The sequence below is a fragment of the Ornithorhynchus anatinus genome, chromosome X2 (assembly GCF_004115215.2).
Source record: "Ornithorhynchus anatinus isolate Pmale09 chromosome X2, mOrnAna1.pri.v4, whole genome shotgun sequence".
In the NCBI taxonomy this organism is placed as follows: domain Eukaryota; kingdom Metazoa; phylum Chordata; class Mammalia; order Monotremata; family Ornithorhynchidae; genus Ornithorhynchus; species Ornithorhynchus anatinus.
This window is the reverse complement of record NC_041750.1, coordinates 2291871-2312502: the sequence shown is the minus strand read 5'-3', so window position 1 is coordinate 2312502 and position 20632 is coordinate 2291871. Positions and strand designations below refer to the sequence as shown.

At 44.6% G+C, this 20632-nt stretch overlaps 1 protein-coding gene across 1 annotated transcript in view; it reads right to left on the bottom strand.

Moving 5' to 3' along the window:
* PFDN1 (prefoldin subunit 1) overlaps positions 1-6474 on the bottom strand; it is a 49650-nt gene extending 43176 nt beyond the window's left edge. The window contains exon 1 of the mRNA XM_029052444.1: positions 6375-6474. Within this exon, the coding sequence (XP_028908277.1) occupies positions 6375-6407 (33 nt within the window). The 5' untranslated portion in view covers positions 6408-6474. The remainder of the gene's footprint in view (positions 1-6374) is intronic.
* Between the last annotated feature and the right edge of the window lie 14158 nt (positions 6475-20632).

Here is a 20632-nt window from a genome sequence, read left to right as displayed (position 1 = left end):
CGGCCAGATAAGGAGTTTTAATAAATAAGAAAGCAGTTTCTTTGTTGGTTAATAAACAGTATTCATTAGAGACCTACTACGTGTAGACCACTGACTAAGCACTTGGGAAAGCATAAGAGAATTAGCAGTATTGACCTCTGTCCTCAAGGAGCTGACAGTTTACTGAGTGCAGGACTCTGTACTGAGTGCTTGGGAGAGTACAGTGCAACAGAGTTGGCAGACATGATCCCTGTCCTCAAGGAGCTTACAGACTAAAAAGTGCAAAGCACTGTAGAAAGCACTTGGGAGACCACAACAATCAGGAGAAACGATCCCTGCACTCAGGGAGTTTGCAATCTAGAGTTGGTGATAGATGCTAAAATAATTTACAGATGGGAGGAAGAAAGAAGAGTGGATAGGTATATGAGTTAGTTCTGGCGGATTCCTCGTCCACATTCTTCCTCAGGTCTGGAACTCCCTCCCACTTCGTTTCTAGTCAACCACTCTCCCCACCTTCAAAGACCTTGTAAAAATCACATCTCTTCCCAGAAGCCTTCCAGACCCCGCCCTTTATTTCCCCTAATGTCCCTCGCCTCTGGGTTAACTATGAACTTGGCTTTGGACCCCTTAAGCACTTTGATATTCACCCCAGTCCACAACACTTATGTAAACATTCTTATACTCTTACATTCCTAAAATAATTTCCCCTTATCCCTAATCTATTTTAATATCTGTCACCCCATTTGACCTTAAGCTCCTTGTGGGCAGGGATCACATTTACTGACTCTTAGCCAAATGCTTAGTAGAGTGCTCTACACATAGTAAGTGCTCAATAAATGCTATTGATTGATGACTGATTCTTAAATAGCAGGGTACGTAAGTCAAGTTGGGTAGAAACGCTATGTGATCGTGAGTATCCAGCACATTGCAAATGGCAACATAATGGTTCACAAATGCAGGTCCAATGTAGAACCACAATCACAAATACAACGCAGTGGCCCAGAACAGGCAACGGAAGGATCCAAATAAAAAGAAGAAAACGTAAAGTTATAGTTCCACAGTGATCACATCTTGGTCGCAGGCACACGCCAGACCAAATTTTATCCTTGTATACACATATCCAACTCAGGGGATAAATGCTGTCCTTGAATACTCCTGCTGAAGTGCCTGGAATGATTTTCATATGCTGTCAAATTTATGCAGTAATAATAGCATTTGCAATTGCAATGTGATAGTGAAGGTGCCAGCTCAACTTTCACTCTAACTGCTTTCACCCACTCATAGCTGTCTCCAAAGATTTTCTTATGGCTGAAATTTTCTTTATTTGCCTCCACCCAAAAAGGACCGGCTGCAAGTCTGAGGATGAAAACTTTTCACCTTTTTAAAAACAAGGGGTTATATAATTACTGTTTTAAGACTGCATTTATGTCCTTTGCCTTTTTCTTTAATTAGAGCCTGCTCTTGTGCATTAGGTAAAGAAAATTTCTATTTCAATTTCAGTTATGAAGCTCCCCTTAGGGTTCAGAACAAATATCCTGATGGATAAGGAAAGAAAAGGCGAGAAGCAACATGGCCTAATGGAAAGAGCCCGGGTCTGGGAGTTGCAGGACCTGGATTCTAATCTCAGCTCTGCCAATTGCTTGCTGTGTGACTCTGGGCAAGTCATTTAACTTCTCTGTGCCTCCGTTACCTCATATATAAAATGAGTACGCCCTCTTCCCTCTAACTTACACTGAGAACTCCATATGGGGCAGGGACTATGTCCAATACCCTAGTGCTTAGAACAGTGCTTGACAAATAGTAACCGATTAACAAATACCATTTTTAAAAAAGTACCATTAAAACGTCATTTTAAAAACATGTAGATAATGTACTCCCAGAGAAGGACAAGAAAATTAAGACGACTAGAGGAACTATAGTTTTTTAGGATAGCGGTGTGCCCCAGAGGGGACAAGGGGCTGTGTCCAACCTTATTAACTTAAATCTACCCCAGTACTTAGTACAGTGCTTGGAACAAAATATGCTCTTTACTAGCACAATTATTATTATTAGAAGATCTTCCCTCCCTCATAGACTGTGAGTTCCATGTGGTATAGGGATTGTGTCCAATCTGATTAACTTGAATCTATCCCAGTACTTAGAACACAATTTGACATAGAGTAGGCACTGAATACCTACTGAAGTAGGAAACAGAAACATTTTTTTGGGTGAGGAAACTGTGGCCCAGAGGAGTCAAGTGACTTGTCCAGGGTCACACAACAAGTGAGTGGCAGAGCTGGGATTAGAACCTAGGTCCCCGGACTCCCAGGTCCAGTCTCTAGGCCTTGCTGCTTCTTAAATGATGTTAAGAATGCATTTGATTTTAAAGTGTAAGAACCCCTCAAAATACTACCTCACTACCAACTTCTCAGAAGTCCTTCTAGCATTTTAATGCCTAATGATTTACATTCCTATTACCCAATCACTCACTCATCTACATATCCCCTTCTCCTTCTTCCTATCAATATATTATTTTAGTGTAAACTCCTTGTGGGCAGGGATAGTGTCCATTACAATGTATTTTCCTAAGCATTATTATAACACGCTGTCCACAGTAACTGCTCAATAAATCCTAGAAACTGACCCATTGGGAAGAATCCTCAGGGACACTACAGAACCTACCTTATTACCCAAACTCAAGAAGTCTTAGACAGCAACATATTAATTATTAAGTTCAGAAATTCTAGGAACTCTCAAGTTGAGAATTTTTAGAGCCACAAAAACTGTGCTGCCTTTTTGCCCTGTCCCTCTAGACTGTAAACTTATTGTGGACGGGGAAAGTGGCTACCAACTCTGTTGTATTGTACTCTCCCAAGTGCTCTGCACACAGGAAGCGCTCAATAAATACTACGGATGACGAGGATGATTGCTTTCGATTCCACTGGAATTTGTCACATGAGAAACCTGACTGCCCAATCGTGTGAAGTGCTGCTTAGAACCTCCAGAAAGCTAAAACTGCTACCAAGGGTCAGCACAATGTCCTAGATACCTAAATCTTTCCTGCCTATTTTCGCCTCGTGCAAGCATTAGTCTAGCTCCAATTCTATTTCGAATGTGGTGGGAAAACCTTAAGTGGCCTAATTTTTTTCCTGTCAAGAATCTCACACTTTTTCCCCCACCTCAAAGTTGTTGGAAGCCTTTGACTTATGACATTCTGATAATACTATGACAGAATTATCAGTGCTTAGACCATAGTAAACTCTTAATAAATGCCATTTCAAAAAGACCTACTAAATGAAGGCCAGGGGGTGTTCGGCAGGTTGAGTCCACAAAGTTTCAAAGTGCAGTGGTCAGTCGCTTTAACACATGCATAATGTGGTTTTCGACAAGGTGTGAGCTGTGGAGCGCTCCATTTTCCGGAGGTTTTTCTTACAATAACTGTGGTATTTGTTAAATGCCTACGTGCCAAGCACTGGTAGATACATTACCTTCAAAACCTTGTTGATGGCCTTCCCAGACTAAGCCTCCCTTTCCTCATCTCCCACTCCCTTCTGCATCACCCTGACTTGCTCCCTTTGCTCTTCCCCCATCCCAGCCCCACAGTACTAGTGTTTGTATCTGTAAATATTTATTTGTATTGATGCCTGACTCCTCTCTCTAGCCTGTAAGCTCGCTGTGGTCTGGGAATGTGTCTATTATTGTAATAATGTTGGTATTTGTTAAGCGCTTACTATGTGCAGAGCACTGTTCTAAGCGCTGGGGTAGACACAGGGGAATCAGGTTGTCCCACGTGGGGCTCACAGTTAATCCCCATTTTACAGATGAGGGAACTGAGGCACGGAGAAGTGAAGTGACTCGCCCACAGTCACACAGCTGACAAGTGGCAGAGCTGGGATTCGAACCCATGACCTCTGACTCCAAAGCCCGTGCTCTTTTCCACTGAGCCACGCTACTCCCCCAAGTGCTTAGTACAGTGCTCTGCACACAGTAAGCGCTCAATAAATACATCTGAATGAATGACTATTAGATCAGAAATAGCCTCTGTCCCACGTGTGGCTTACAGTTTAAGAGGGAGGGACAAAGCGTACTTAATCGCCATTTTATACATGAGGAAACTGAGGCACAGAGAAGTTAAGTGACTGCCCAAGTTTTTACAATAGGCAACTTGCGAGGCTAGGATTAGAATCCAAGTCTCCTGACTTGCAGCTCTGAGCTCTTTCCACCTGGTCAGGCTTCTTCCCTGACAAATCACGAACAAAATAATAATGATAATAATAATAATTATGGTATTTGTTAACCGCTTACTATGTGCAAAGCACTGTTCTAAGCTCTGGGGTTGACACCAGGTAATCAGGTTGTCCCAAGTGGGGCTCACAGTCTTAATCCCCATTTTACAGATGAGGTAACTAAGGCACAGAGAAGTTAAGTGACTTGCCCAAAGTCACACAGCTGATAAGTGAAAGAGCCGGGATTAGAACCCATGACCTCTGACTCCCAAGCCCGGGCTCTTTCCACTAAGCCACGCTGCTTTTCAACCCTAAAGTTGAGAACAACAGAGTTGAGTGTACAACCCTAAAGTGGCCAAGAGAATAAAATAACAATAATAATAATAATAATTCTGGCATTTGTAAAGTGTTTATTGTGTGCCGTAATTCTGGTATTTGTTAAATGTTTACTGTGTGCCAGATACTGTACTAAACACCAGAGTGGACACAAAACATCAGTTTGGACACAGCCCCTGCCCCACGTAGGAAATAGGCCTGGGTGTCAGAAGGACATGGGTTCTAATCCCAGCTCTGCCACTTGTCTGCTGTGTGACCTTAGGCAAGTCTCTTCACTTCTCTGTGCCTCAGTTACCTCAGCTATAAAATGAGAAGATTAAGATGGCAAGCCCCATATGGGACAGGTAATGTGTCCTACCTGATGACCTTGCATCTACCCCAGCGCTTAGCACAGTGCTTGCCACACAGTGGGTGCTGAGCAAATACCATAAAAAAGCCACTTCCTCTAAATACTGGTGCAAGAGGGAGGGTGTAACTGGTGAGGGGGGGCAGAGACTATGTCCGATCTGATTATTTACATAACAATAATAATAATGATGGCATTTAAGTGTTGACTATGTGCAAAGCACTGTTCTAAGTGCTGAGGAGGACCCAAGGTGATCAAGGTGTCCCACATGAAGCTCACAGTCTTAATCCCCATTTTACAGATGAGGTCACTGAGGCCCAGAGAAGTGAAGTGACTTGCCCAAAGTCACGCAGCTGACAAGTGGCGGAGCTGGGATTTGAACTCATGACCTCTGACTCCCCAGCCCCTGCTCTTTCCATTGAACCACGCTGCTTATTAAGGGGATGACGATGGTATTTGTTAAGTGCTTACTATGTGCCAAGCACTGTTCTAAGCGCTGGGCGAGATAAAAGGTGACCAGGTGGGAAGCAGCGTGGCTCAGTGGAAAAGAGCCTGGGCTTCGGAGTCAGAGGTCATGAGTTCGACTCCTGGCTCTGCCACTTGTCAGCTGTGTGACTGTGGGCAAGTCACTTCACTTCTCTGTGCCTCAGTTCCCTCATCTGTAAAATGGGGATTAACTGTGAGCCTCCCGTGGGACAACCTGATTACCCTGTATCTCCCCCAGCGCTTGAACAGTGCTCGGCACATAGTAAGCGCTCAACAAATACCAACGTTATTATTATTATTATTAGATTGTCCCACGTGGGGCTTACAGTCTTCATCCCCATTTTCCAGATGAGGGAACTGAGGCATCGAAAGTAATAACAATAATGAGGATACTTGTTAAGCGCTTACTCTGTGTCAAGCATTGTTCTAAGCGGTGGGGGAGATACAAGGTCATCAGGTCGTCCCACGTGGGGCTCACAGCTTTCATCCCCATTTTCCAGATGAGGGAACTGAGGCACAGAGAATAATAACAATAATGAGGATATCCGTTAAGCGCTTACTCTGTGCCAAGTACTGTTCTAAGCGCTGGGGGAGAGACAAGGTGATCAGGTCGTCCCACGTGGGGCTCACAGCTTTCATCCCCATTTTCCAGATGAGGTCACTGAGGCCCAGAGAAGGGAAGCGACTTGCCCAACGTCACCCAACTGACAGGTGGCAGGGCCGGCATTAGAACCGAATTTAGCGCTTAGCACAGTGCTGGGCACTTCGTAAGCGCTTCAGAAACGGCCGTATTTGTTATTACTTCCCTCAGAACCCGCCTTGCTGTCCCCGGGCCGGGCTCAGGCCCTTCGCCCTCAGGCCTTCTCCTCCCCCGCCCCGCCCCCAGGAGCGCGTTCTCCCTCCCCCTGCGAAGCGCTCCGCTCCGGCCGACCCCCAGTAACCTCCCCTTCAGCCCAAGCCGGCCCATCCCCGACCCCCGGCCTCCGAGCCTGGGCCTCTGCCGGCGGGACCCATCGTCTTACCTTCTTCAATTCCAGATCCACGGGCGCCGCCATCTTGCTTCGCCCTCTGCGCCTGCGCGGGAGTTAAGGCCGCGGCCCTCGGGAGGGACCGATCTGCGGGCTCGGCTCTGCGCCTGCGCGGGGAAGGCTTTCCCCGGGCCATCGAGATTTCCCCCCCCCCTCCATGCGCATGCGCGCGATCTCCTCAGGGGAATTTGGCGGGAATCACCCCCTGCCCGTCTCCCTCTTCAGTCTTGGAGACTTTTCTCGATGAATAAAAATAATAAAGAGGATGGTGTTTGTTAATGATGATGATGGCCTTTGACAAGCGCTCACCACGTGCCAAGCACTGTTCTAAACGCTGGCGTCGACAGAGAGTACTCGGGGTGTCCCACGTGGGGCGCCCGGGCATCATCCCCATTTTGCAGATGAGGGAACTGAGGCCCAGAGAATAATAATAATGTTGGTATTTGTTAAGCGCTTACTACGTGTCAAGCACTCTTCTAAGCGCTGGGATAGATAGAGGGTAATCAGCTCATCCCACAGGAGGCTCACGGTCTTCATTCCCATTGGGCAGATGAGGGAACTGAGGCCCAGAGAATAATAATAATGTTGGTATTTGTTAAGCGCTTACTACGTGCCCAAGCACTCTTCTAAGCGCTGGGATAGATACAGGGTAATCAGTTCGTCCCACAGGAGGCTCACAGTCTTCATCCCCATTTTGCAGATGAGGGAACTGAGGCCCAGAGAAGAATAATAATAATGTTGGTATTTGTTAAGCGCTTACTACGTGCCCAAGCACTCTTCTAAGCGCTGGGATAGATACAGGGTAATCAGGTCGTCCCACAGGAGGCTCACAGTCTTCATCCCCATTTTACAGATGAGGTCACTAAGGCACCGAGAAGAGAAGTGACTTGCCCAAAGTCACACAGCCGACAAGTGGCGGAGGCGGGATTAGAACCCACGACCTCTGACTCCCAAGCCCGAGCTCTTGCTAAGTGCTTCCTATGTGCCAAGCACTGTTCTAAGCACTGGGGTAGAGACAAAGTAATCAGGTTGGACTTACTCCCTGTCATTCATTCATTCAATCGTATTTATTGAGCGCTTACTGTGTGGCACTGTACTAAGTGCTTGGAAATTACAGTTCAGCAACAAATGGAGACAATCCCTGCCTACAATGGGCTCACAATCTAGAAGGGGGAGAGGTATCAAAAAATTTAAAAGGAATCAATAATATCAATATAGATTTATAGATTATAAATCATTAATATAAATAAATGGAATTATAGATATATACATCATTGATAAAAATAAACAGAATTATAAATATGTACATATATACACAAGTGTTGTGGAGGGGAGGGGGTAGAGAAAAGGGAGCGAGTCCGGGCAATGGGGAGAGGAGGGGGAACAGAGGAAAAGGGGGCTTAGTATGGGAAGGTCTCCTGGAGACCTTGAGTAAGGTTGTCCCACATGGGACTCACTGTCTTTATCCCCATTTTACAGACAAGCTAACTAAGGCTCAGAGAAGTGAAGGTCACACAGCAGACGTGTGGCAGAGTCAGGAATAGAACCCATGTCTTCTGACTCTCAGGCCCATGTTCTTTCCACTAGAGCCAGGGCTCTTATCAGCATGAGAAGGGGCCGCTCCACACTCGTTCTTCGGCGTGAAGAATAGTTAAACTACCCCACCACCATTCCTATCATGTCAGAACAGCAACCCCAACCAGTTAAACCAAGGTGGGGCTGCAGAAGAAATTGGGGAGAACTGGTCAAGAGTTTTAACTGACTGGGGATTTAATCCCCAATCATAATCAAAAAGAATTAGAAACTTTGGAAGACAAGAAGCTGGGGAGAGCTCCGGGCCTATTAACAGTAATCTTTTTGACAAGCAAATTAAGTGCCAAATAAAAGGGGAATTAACATCCATCATTTTGGAATCAGCAGCCTGAGTAATTTTAGTAGTAAAAGCACTGCATGTGATGTAGTGGATAGAGCACGGGCCTGGGAGTCATAGGTCGTGGATTCTAATCCCAGCTCTACCACTGGTCTGCTCTTTGACCTTGGACAAGTCACTTAACTTCTCTGTGCCTCAGTGACCTCATCTGTAAAAAATGGGGATTATTAATAATAATGGTAATAATAATAAGGGCATTTGTTAAGTGCTTACTATTTCCCAGACACTGTACTAAGCTCTGGGGTGGATACAAGCAAATCAGGCTGGATGCAATCCCTGTCCCACGTAGGACTCACGGTCTCAATCCCCATTTTACAGATAAGGTAACCGAGTCACAGAGAAGTGAAGTGGCTCACCCAAGGTCACACAGCAGACAAAAGGCAGAGATGGGATTAGATTAAGAGCCGTAAACCCAATATGGACCAGGGTCTGTGTCTGACCTGATTAACTTGTATCTACGCCAGCACTTAAAACGGTGCTTGACACGTAATAAATGCTTAACAAGTACCATAATTATGATTATTATTAGTGATGATAGCTTCTTGTCAAGCACGATGGATGAGCAAGAACCTGCACAAAGCAATGAATTATAGACTCGCGGTTCACCCAACACCACAGGCACTCTCTTATCCCTGCCAGCTGAGTTTTCACTGGGGCATGGAATGCCACATGTTACAAAAGTGTCCGCAAAGGTTATACTCAAGACCCACTTACTGCCGGAGTGACCACAGAAGAGTGCCAGTGCTCTGCTACAGCTTCATGACTTCACTGCTAGTTGCCTTGATAACCACTGCAACCTACCCATGTTAGCCAGCTGATTTTCTGCCCTTATCACAGTACACTCTAGGTGATTCTTTGGACAGAAATCTTCACCAGTGATAGCCTAATCCCAACAGGCAAAAGCAAGACCAGCACTTTGATCTCCTGATTTCCAAAGCAGCCCTCTTTCCACTGGTCTGAAAGTGGGGTTAAAAAACATCCCTTCCCTTGCTTCTGTGAGTTATGACCCAAACTAGCCTGCCGAAGGGCCTCTATTTGATCAAAAAAAGACCAGTCCCTTATTTGGGTATTATTAAGGCACCGTGAAACCTCATGTTGAATAGATTTGATGTGCATAAATGCACAGGAATTCCTCTCCGGTGACCCTCTTAACACCAGATAATTGCCTGAAGCATGCTGCTCTGTACTGGATTTGTTGAAAACGTGTGTGGGTAGGATTCTCAAAAACCAGATGTGCAGTTCATGAAGTTCCCTCGGGAAGCAGCACTTTAAATTGATCAATGCCTCTGAGCCTTGACAGATGACCGGAAGAGACAACCCTGAACAATTTTAGCCCACCCGCTGAAGGACAAGAAGAGAAACTTCAGCCAACCCACCCAGAGAATGAGGCAATCAGAGCAAATTAGATGTTTACATAATCTCCCTGGGAAAGTGGAGGATGGGCTACAGTCTCAGGACTTGATTGTCTTCCTGCCCTGATTAAAGAATATGATTCCTTCCAAGGCTTAACGGCTTCCACCATTCAGTATTGTCTTAATGATATAGGGACATAGAGCCCCTCTCATATCTCATTCGCCGCTTACCTGTGTTCAGACTGCACCCTCCACAATCAACCAGTCAATTAATCACGGCTATTTAGTACCTTCTGAGGGCATAGCACCATACTAAGTGCTTAAAGTTTAGCAAAACATTTCCTGCCATTAGGAATTTACAATCTGATGGGAGAGACAAATGCTATTTATAAATAATAGAGACAAGAGGAGGAAAAAGAATATAACAGACATACAAATATCTTAGGCTGCAATAACCAAAGAAAATAATTGAATAAACACATGTTCATAAATCCTGAGAGGATAGCAATAAAATATGTAAGTGCTAATGACGAAGCTTCTCCTTTGTCAGGGCTGCCTTACAAGAGTATCGTAAAATTAAGCACTGCACCACATATGCTAAGCACTGGGGTAGATATAAGACGGTAAGATCAGATAAACTTTTTCCCACCTGGAACTCACAGTCTAAGAGAGAAGGAGAGCAGATATTCTACCCTCATTTTATAGATGAAGAAACAGGCCCGGGAAGGCTATGACTTGCCTCAGGCCAGTAGCACAGTTGGGACTAGAATCCAGATTTACAGATTTATAGGCCCATGATGCTTTTTCCATTAAGCCACACTGCCTTTCTTATTCTGCCTGGAAATTATTTTTCAAGTCTAAAGCTGAAATGAAGTATGTATCTATTCTATACACTTAAGAGCAGGATACCAAGGAAGGTCTCTTGACAGTGTTTTTTATTAAAACATCCTTTAGGAATGCTCTGAACAAAGCCCTGTCTGCGTACAGTCTAGCTGGGTTAAAATGGAGGAATACGAGCTGGGCAAAAGAAGTGTAAATAGCTGTCATTAGCAGCCTCCACCTCAGTTTCTTCACTGATTTAATTTCAAGCTTCTCTGGCAGCCAGGAACTATAATGGGACATGGGCATAGAGAGAGTGCTTTTGTCACAAATCAGTATGGAAAGATTGAAAAGTACTTGACCCAAGTGCCTTCTGACTGGTCCAGAAGTCCACCCAATTCATACCTGAGACTTGGGGATCTTGGCAGAGAAGCAGTGTGGATTAATCGAAAGAACATGGTCTGGTTGTCAGAGAACCCGGTTCTAATCCTAGCTCCACTACTTACCTACTGTGTGACCTTGGGCAAGTCACCTAACTTCTCTTTGCCTCAGTTCCCTGTTCGGCAAAGTGGAGATTCAATTACTGTTCTTCCTGCTACTTAGACTGTGAGCCCCATGTGAGAACTTATCATCTTATATCTAACACAACAGTTAGTATAGTGATAATAACTGTGATAATAATGTTGGTATTTGTTAAGCGTTTACTATGTGCAGAGCATTGTTCTAAGCGCTGGGGAAGATACAGGGTAAACAGGTTGTCCCATGTGGGTCTTAATCCCCATTTTACAGATGAGGGAACTGAGGCACAGAGAAGCTAAGTGACTTGCCCACAGTCACACAGCTGACAAGTGGCAGAGCCAGGATTTGAACCCATGTCTTCTGACTCCCAAGCCCGGGCTCTTTCCTCTGAGCCACGCTGCTTCTCAGCGCTTACTATGTTCCAAGCATTGAACTAAGCACTGCAGTAAATACAAGATAATCGCGTTGGACGCAGTCCCTGTCCCAAGTGGGGCTCACAGTCTAAATCCTCATTTTACAGAGGAAACTGAGGCACGAAGAAGTGAAATGATTTGCCCAAGGTCAAACAGCAGACAAGTAGTGGAGTCTGGGTCTTTCTGACTCCCAGGCCTGTGCTTCTACTAGGCTTTGCTGCTTCTTATCCTTCATCTTCATCCTTCAACTAATAGTAATAATGCTATTTATAGAAGACCTACTGAGTACAGTGAGTAATGCTAAGCTCTTGGGACATACAACAGAAGCACCACAGAACTCTGACCACAAGGAGCTTACACTCTAGTAAATATTCCAATTAGATCCTCACAGATGACTTAACACTAAAGAGGAGACAAAATGGCTTCAGTCCTCCAGACCTTAACTTAGTAGCAGCATGGATTCTGAGTCGCACAAAATCAGCTCTTTTTAGACTGCCCAAATTCTAGCCTCTTCGATATCCTGAGGGAGCAAACTGTCGGCATGATACCTTGGTTTTGTCTGGCGCTTTTATTCCCAGAGCAAGCTCACATTTCTTATCACATGTTTGCCCTCACAACAACCCTGTGGGGAAGGAAGGCAGGTATTATTATCCTCATTTTGCAGCTGCCTCCTTTGACAAAAAAAAAAAATCCTTAGAATGGGAAGGAAGTATTTCTAAGTGATCCTGAAAGGTGAAGCGTGAGTCAGCATTCAGGTGACAAATTAACCAAGAAACTGGGGGAAAGGGTCCTTTTGGGGACAAGTAAACCAAGCATGTAAGAAGGCATCTTCCCAGGGGAGAAAGGGTCTTTCGATATGACCAACAGATGAATACTAATAGGAAAAAAAGGCAGAGAAAGGAACTGGTGGAAGCTTGCTCCAGGCATAAATCTGATCCAGTTAGCTTATGAAAAGTTAAAGGAAAGTGACTATTTTCTCTTGATCTTGATGATTTGGAAATATGTAAGGATGGGAGGGAGCCAAGAGAAGCTTTCTGAGCTGTTTGTCCCATTGCTCACAAAGGTGAAGAAAGACAGGGGGCCAGAGGGAGGCTAGAGGGAAGGATTGGAGTTTGCAAGCAATACAATAGAACTTGTATAAACGCTTTGTACAGTGCTTTGCACTCAGCAAGCACTCAACAAATACCACTGAATGAACTTAAAAAAATAATAAAAGAGAAAATATAAAAAAAGAAAAGAGGAAGTGAAAGTAGAAAGTCTAGCTTTTCCAGCTTCCTTAGTTCTACTGAAGTATTTCCCACATTGTCTGGCCTTTAGCAGACCTAAATCTCTGGAATCTACCCCAGAGCTAATAGGAGAATAGCGTCTGGCAAGGTGTATGAGGAGCCAGTGGAATAGGGAGATGCTTTGCGGAGTTCTCCAAATACAATCAATTATATTTATTGGGCACTTACTGTATACAAAGTAGACATCTTCCCTATACAGTTTACAGTCTAAGGAAGAGGGTGGAGGAAGCAGAAGACCAACATTTTTTACTTGGCTCTCAGTGTTTCCCAGCAGAAGTGGCTCTAAATCAATCCGTCGATTGTATTAATTGTATTTATTGAGCAGGGCACTGTATTTGGCTCTTGGGAAAGTACAACACAACAAAGTAACAGTTGCAATCCCCTCCATGATGAGCTTACTGTCTAACTGGGATGTATAAGTGGATAAACCACGGGCCTAGAAGTCAGAGGACCTGGGTTTTAATCCTGGTTGCTCCACTTGTCTGTTCTGACCTTGAGCAAGTCACTTGACTTCTCTGTGTCTCAGTTACCTCATCTGTAAAATGAGAATTAAAACAGTGACCCCATGTGCGACCTGGACTGTGTCCAACTTGGTTAACTTGTATCCACCCAGAATTTATAGAGTGCCTGACACATAGTAAGTGCTTAATGTACCATAAAACAAGAAGAGATTAGCTTGTGGTGGTGGTGGCAAAATGGTTTTGGTGGTGGCAGTGTGGTGAAGGAAGTCATTACTTCCCCCTTACTTCTTTGGCTGAGGTCAAATGACTTAGCTTGGGTCAGTAAGGGAGGCTCTGCTTGACTGTAAGGGTTGGGTTCCTCGGTGATCTCATAGATCCTTTCCTTTTTGAACCAGAGTGACTCATGGGAATGAAAAAAGGATCAGCAGGAGGCATAATAATAGTAATAATAATAATTGTTAAGGGCTTACTAACAGTAAGTCAAGCACTGTATTAAAAGCTGGAGTAGATAAAAGATAATCAGGTGCCACATGGGACTCACAGTCTAAGAAGGAGGGAGAACAAGTATTGAATCCCCATTTTGCAGATGAGGGACCTGAGGCACAGAAAAGTGAAGTGACTTGACCAAAGGTATTCATTCATTCAATAGTATTTATTGAGCCCTTACTATGTGCAGAGCACATAGCGCTTGGAATGAACAAGTCGGCAACAGATAGAGACAGTCCCTGCCGTTTGACGGGCTTACAGTCTAATCATATAGGAGACGAGTGGCAGAGCCCAGTCTGTTTCCACTAACCCACGATGGTTCTCTAATAATAGTAATAATAATGATGATAAATGTAAAGCACTTATGAGTCAAGCACTGCATTGAGAACTGGAGTAGATATAAATTAATCAGGATGGACACGGCAACTGTCCCATATGGGGCTCGCCATCTAAAGAAGAACATGCGCATACACAAACACACATACACACACCACACCACACCACCCCCACTGCCAAAAGGGAAACTGGTAGATTCCTGGAAGATGTGGACAACTGAAACCCAAGAAAACACTAAAATTCAGAGTAACCTAATTATTACTGGCCTTTAGCTTTTCGATTAAAATCTCATGCCCCAGGCAGACTAGTTGTTTAGACCAGTTGTTTGGCCAAATCATTACCAGTGTATCACTGGGAGAGGCCTCAAATCCAAGAGTGGATTTTTAGGATTGAGCCTTTACTGCTCAAGGGATTTGTCTGTGGAGTAGCTCAAAAAAAGAAGCTGTTCAGACATTGCGGTGCTGAATCTATTTAACATTGATTAAACTCACTGATTTCCTTAAGGCAGAGCTCCATTGTCCCTAAGAGGAGGAGAATCGGCATAGCCTAGTGGGAAGAGATTGGGTCTGGGATTCAGAGGATCTGAACTTTAATTCCTCCTCCACCACTTGACTGCTGTGTGACTCTAGGCAAGTCACTTCACTTCTCTGAGCCTCACTTACCTCATCTGGAAAATAGGGATTAAGACTGCGAGCCCCCTGATTAGCTGGGGTCTACTGCAGCACTTAGTACAGTGACCAGCAATAATAATAATAATGTTGGTATTTGTTAAGCGCTTACTATGTGCAGAGCACTGTTCTAAGCGCTGGGGTAAACACAGGGGAATCAGGTTGTCCCACGTGGGGCTCACAGTCTTAATCCCCATTTTACAGATGAGGGAACTGAGGCACAGAGAAGTTAAGTGACTTGCCCAGAGTCACACAGCTGACAAGTGGCAGAGCTGGGATTTGAACTCATGAGCCCTGACTCCAAAGCCCGTGCTCTTTCCACTGCGCCACGCTGCCCCTCTAAGCACATACTAAGTGCTTAAAAAATGCCATAAAAGAGGTTACTTCACTTCTCCCTTTCCTCATCTGTAAAATGGGGTTGAAATACCTTTTCTCCCTCCTACTTTAGAGTCCCGTGTGGGTGAAGGTCTGTGTCTGACCAGATTATCTTGTATCAACCCAGTGCTTAGTACAGTGTTTGGCTAAGCACCTAACAAATGCTACCATTGTAAAGAGTCCTGTCTTTAGAGCAAGTTCAATATGGGGGAGGTGAGGGAGGAGCACCCCCAGGGAGAATAAAGAGATTAAATGCTTAATCTGGACCATCTGGTTCTCTACCAGGGAGGTTTGGCTGCTTGCAGTTCTATTCCCACACTCAGCTGCAGCTGCACTGATTTCTGAATCGCCGTGGGAGGGAGTAGGAAGGTTTGGGTGTGTTTGGGAGTGTGTTGAATCCTCTTCTGGCTTCTTTGTAAATTTCCAGAATTGAGAAATGTCACAAGAGGTGGGGCAGAGGCAGTGCTTAATTTGCAGCAGGAGAGTTGCCGGGGCACAGAAGAATTGTGGCCACTGTCCAACGGTGATGCCAGGCTGAGAGTGGGTTGGGGAGAAGCCTAGGGGTAGGGGCATCAACTTGGGTCTTGGGTCTCCCCTCAGACCCCGGGGGGTAGGCAAAGGGTCGGCCTCAGCACAGATTAAAGCACTGAGCAGCGGGAGACTCGGGTATCTCATCTGTAAAATGGGGATTAAGACTGTGAGTCCCATATGGGACAGGGACTGTGTCCAACATGACTGTCATATCTCTCCTAGCACTTACTACAGTGCCAGACACATAATAAACACAATTTTTTCAAAAATTGACTGATTTCAGGCCAAGCAGGATAATTTGGGGGAACACCGGGAGATAGGCAGGCCCATCCTCTTCTCCCTGATGGCTACTCTCCCCCTCTGTAAACTCACTGTGGGTAGGGACCATGTCTACCAACTCTTTGTGTTGTAATCTCCCAGGTGCTTAGTACAGTGCTCTGCACAAAGTAAGTGCTCCAAAAATTCCATTGACTGATGGACTTTTTTGAGGCCTGGGCTTAGAACAGTGCTTGACACATAGTAAGCGCTTACCAAATGCCATAATGATTATGAGGCGTCTGCCCAAGTTTGCCTTATGTAACCTGGTGAGGTGACACTTAGTCCTCAGGGAGGAAAACACAAAAGCCGAACAGAATGTCTGCAGGCTGGTTCCAGAGGCCATTAGAGACTTTCGGCTATTAACTCAGCCTGCTAGCATTTTCAGAGCATTAGATAAACATTCACCACGGAATTCACCTCCACCACTGGTGAGAGGTTAGTATCGCTCTGTCACAGAATCAGGGAAGCCGGATGAGTTGGGAGGAAAGGGAAATACCATCCCCAGTTGAAATGTCATCATCACCACCGTCATCATCATCAGTAATATTTACTGAGCACTTACTGGGTGCAGAGCACTGTAGTAAGCACTTGGGAGAGCACAGTACAACAGAATTGGTAATCCTGTTCCCTGCCCACAAGGAGTTTACAATCTAGAGGGGAAAACAGACATTAATATACATAAATAATTTATAATCTGTAATTTACAGATAGGTACATAAGTGCTTTGGGGTTGAGGGTGGGGCAAATAGAAAACACACTATACTACAAGCTGGACTAGAAACAAGATAATCAGGTCCCACATGGGACTCACAGTCTAAGTAGGAGGAGACTGTAAGCTGACTATGGGCAGGGAATGTTTCTCTTTATGGTTATACTATACTCTCCCAAGTGCTTAGTACAGTGCTCTGCACTCTATAAGCACTTAAATAAAATTGAATGAATGAATGAGAACAGGTGGGACAGGGACTGTATCTACCCTGATTACCTTGTATCGAGCCCAGCTCTTAGAAGAATGACTGGCACAAAATAAGTGCTTAACAAATACCATGATTATTATTATTATTATTATCAATAAGCACTTAACAGATATTACAGTTATTTCCTCCACTTCTACCTCAGACTAACTGGGCTGTCCATTTGAGATGAGTGGGTTTGGGGGAGAATAACAATTAGTAAAAACTGCAGTCTTTGTCATTTTTGATATATTTCTGCCACCCTCTATTACCACCCTCATTTTTTTGCCCTGTTGCCACGAAGGCAGAGACAACTCCTTCACCTCTGATGTACTCTCCAAAGCACTTAGCACAGTGCTCTGCGCACAACAGTTGCTTGATAAAGATCAAGGGTGATGATGATAAAGATAACAATTTTGTCAAATCAAGCCTAATGTCAACCACCAACCTAAGGTGAGCATGGCCTGCGATGTGATTTTGAATTTTACACACTCATGTAGGGTGAGGAGAGGGTGAACTAGAGAAGCAGCGTGGCGCAGTGGAAAGAGCATGGGCTTTGGAGTCAGGGCTCATGAGTTCGAATCCCAGCTCTGCCACTTGTCAGCTGTATGACTGTGGGCAAGTCACTTAACTTCTCTATGCCTCAGTTCCCTCATCTGTAAAATGGGGATTAAGACTGTGAGCCCCACGTGGGACAACCTGATTCCCCTGTGTTTACCCCAGCGCTTAGAACAGTGTTCTGCACATAGTAAGCGCTTAACAAATACCAACATTATTATTATTATTATTAACTTGTAATTGAGCTCACCATATCTCACCACACCATGCTGAGGGGAAAGATGATTACTTACTGTACAGAAAGAGGTTTAGTTCCCACTGGTACTTGGGGAGACTGAACATAATAGTAAGTTTAAGAGGAGTTTGGTTAAATTAATGGACTAGTGACCCATAATAGGTTACTTGAGAGAACTTTAGAGAAGGAGAGGGGAAAGGTAACCATGAGAACTGGAACGAACCTGGTACATATCAGTTAAGTGCTTTACTATGTGTTCAGTGCTGGAATAAATCATCTGTAAAATGGAGATTAAGACTGTGAGCCCCAGGTGGGTCATGAACTGCATCCAAACGGATTATCTTGTATCTACTCCAGTGCCGATTACAGTGTCTGGCATGTATTAAGCGCTTAACAAATACTAGTTAAACAATGAGGGGGAAAAAAGACAGTCAGGTCCCACATAGGGCTCGCAGTCTAAGTAGGAGGGAGAACAGGTATTGAATCCCCGTTTTGGAGATGAGGGAATTTAAGCACAGAGAAGTGAAGTGATTTGCCCAAAATCACATACAGCAAAGTGACAGAGCAGGAATTAGAACTCCAGTCCTCTGACTCCCAGGCCCTGACTCTTTCCATTAGGCCATACTACTTCACTGGTACACTCCTAAGCATCAAGGTCAAGGAGGATAACTATCCCTCAACTCCTTCAAACACCCTGTTGCCTGCTGTCAAAATATTGTAATGAGCTGGATTTACCTTTGGTCTAATTTAGTGATGTCATTTCATAAGTCATAAGCTCTGATGTATAGTCAAAACAAACACTAGGAAGTATGAGAGGGCAGTATATTAGTCCAATTTCAATGACCAATATGGGGCGGGGAGGGTCATACTAGCAGTGCTTGAAATAGTGGTAGTTTCTAAGTCCCACTTATAGTACATTGCACCATCCTAACTACTTGGGAAAGTATATACAACGAAAACACCAGATACGTGTTCCACCGACAAGGGGCTTACACTCTAATGAGTAAGGTAGAGGGCGAGATAGGCAAAAAAAATTACAAGCAGAGGAATCAGAATCAATTAATTATTAGTCATTGTATAATAGTCACTTCTTTATGGTATTTATTAAGCGCTTACTCTGTCAAACACTGTCCAGCCTGATTAGCTTGTATCTGGGCAAGTCACTTAACTTCTCTGTGCCTCAGTTCCCTCATCTGTAAAATGGGGATTAACTGTGAGCCTCATGTGGGACAACCTGACTACCCTGTATCTCCCCCAGCGCTTAGAACAGTGCTCGGCACAGTGAGCGCTTAACAAATACCAACATTATTATTATTATTATTATTATTATTACCCCCAACACTTAGACCAGTGTTTGACACAAAGTAAGCATTTAATACCATCATTACTTCATTACTATGCGTCAAACACTGTTCTAAGTGTGGGGGTAAATACAAACTAATCAGTTGGACGTGATCCCTGTCCCACATGGAGCTCACAGTCCGCATGGAGCTCACAGTCTAAGTAGGTGGGAGAATAGGTAATGAACCCCCATTTTACACATGGGAAAACTGAGGCACAGAGAAGTTGTGACTTGCCCAAGGTCACACAGTAAGCATATGCCAGAGTTGGCATTAGAACCTAGATCTTCTGACTCCCAGGCCTGTGCTCTCTCCACTAGACCACATTGCTTCTCATCCATATCAAGACGCACTGCCAGGTACAAAAGGCTTGGGAAAGACAAAACAAAGAAGAGGAACACTCCCTGCCCTCAAGGAATTTACACTCTCACATGCCTAAATGCTAGAGACTGCAGATTGTCAGTTCTCCTCTAGACTGTAAACTTGTCATCGGCAAGGAATTTGTCTTCTAACTCTGTTGTATTGTACTCTCCCAAGAGCTTAGTAATGATGGTATTTGTTAAGCACTTACTATGTGCCAAACACTGTTCTAAACAGCGTGCTTAGTGGAGAGATCACGGGCCTGGGAGTCAGCAGGCCCTGGGTTCTAATCTCAGCTTCGCCACGTGTCTGCTGTGCAATCTTGGGCAAACCACTTATTTAACTTCTCTGTGCCTCAGTAACCTCATCTGTAAAATGGGAATAAGAGCGTGAGCCCCAAGTGGGATGGGGACTGTGTCCAACCTGATTAACTTGTAACTACCCCAGTGCTTAAGACAGTATTTGGCACATAATAAGTTCTCAACATCTACTGTAATTATTATAATAATAATAATAACCCCCACTAATTGATTGATAGAGCTGGCTGATAGATCCTAGAATGCACTCAGGCCAGGAACGTGGTAAGGGAAGGCAGAACGGCCAGCATCCCAGGAAGCGTCCATGAGGAAGTAACCCATTGTACTCCTGCCTCCGGGAATTACAGCTGGTTTCTGTAGGCTGGGCTCAACAGCCCCACATTGCTACAGAGAACATCAGTTCCCAAGCACCCTTCCGGGTCCTTCAAACAAGGCTCCAGTGTTTACACTGGGAATAGATGGGGGCCTATTAACTTTGTTTTTCTTTTTTTCTCCTCTAGACTGTAAGTTCCCTGTGGGCAGGGAACATGTAAACCAACTCTTACATCATACTCTCCCAAGTGCTTCATACAGTGCTCTGCACAATGTGCTCGATAAATATGATCGATTATTTTTTTCAATACACTGGGCAGTTTCCTTTCGGTTGATGTGTTGCCCGAGAGCTTGGAGCACTAAGAGGCTAGAGAAGTGGAAAGCAATAACGGAAAAGGCAACTTGCACCTTGGCAAGTTTCCTCAGGGTGTTCATGGGATTATTAGCTTTTTTAACGGTATTTGTTAAGAGTTTACTATGTGCCAGGCACTGTTCTAAGCACTGAGGTAGATACATGTAATCCAGTTGGACTCAGTCCCTGTCCCACATGGGGCTCACAGTCTTAACCCCCATTTTACAGATGAGGTAAGTGAGGTACAAAGAAGTTAAGTGACTTGCCGAAGGTCACACAATAAACAAATGGTGGGGCAGAAATTAGAACTCAGGTCCTTCTGACTGACTCC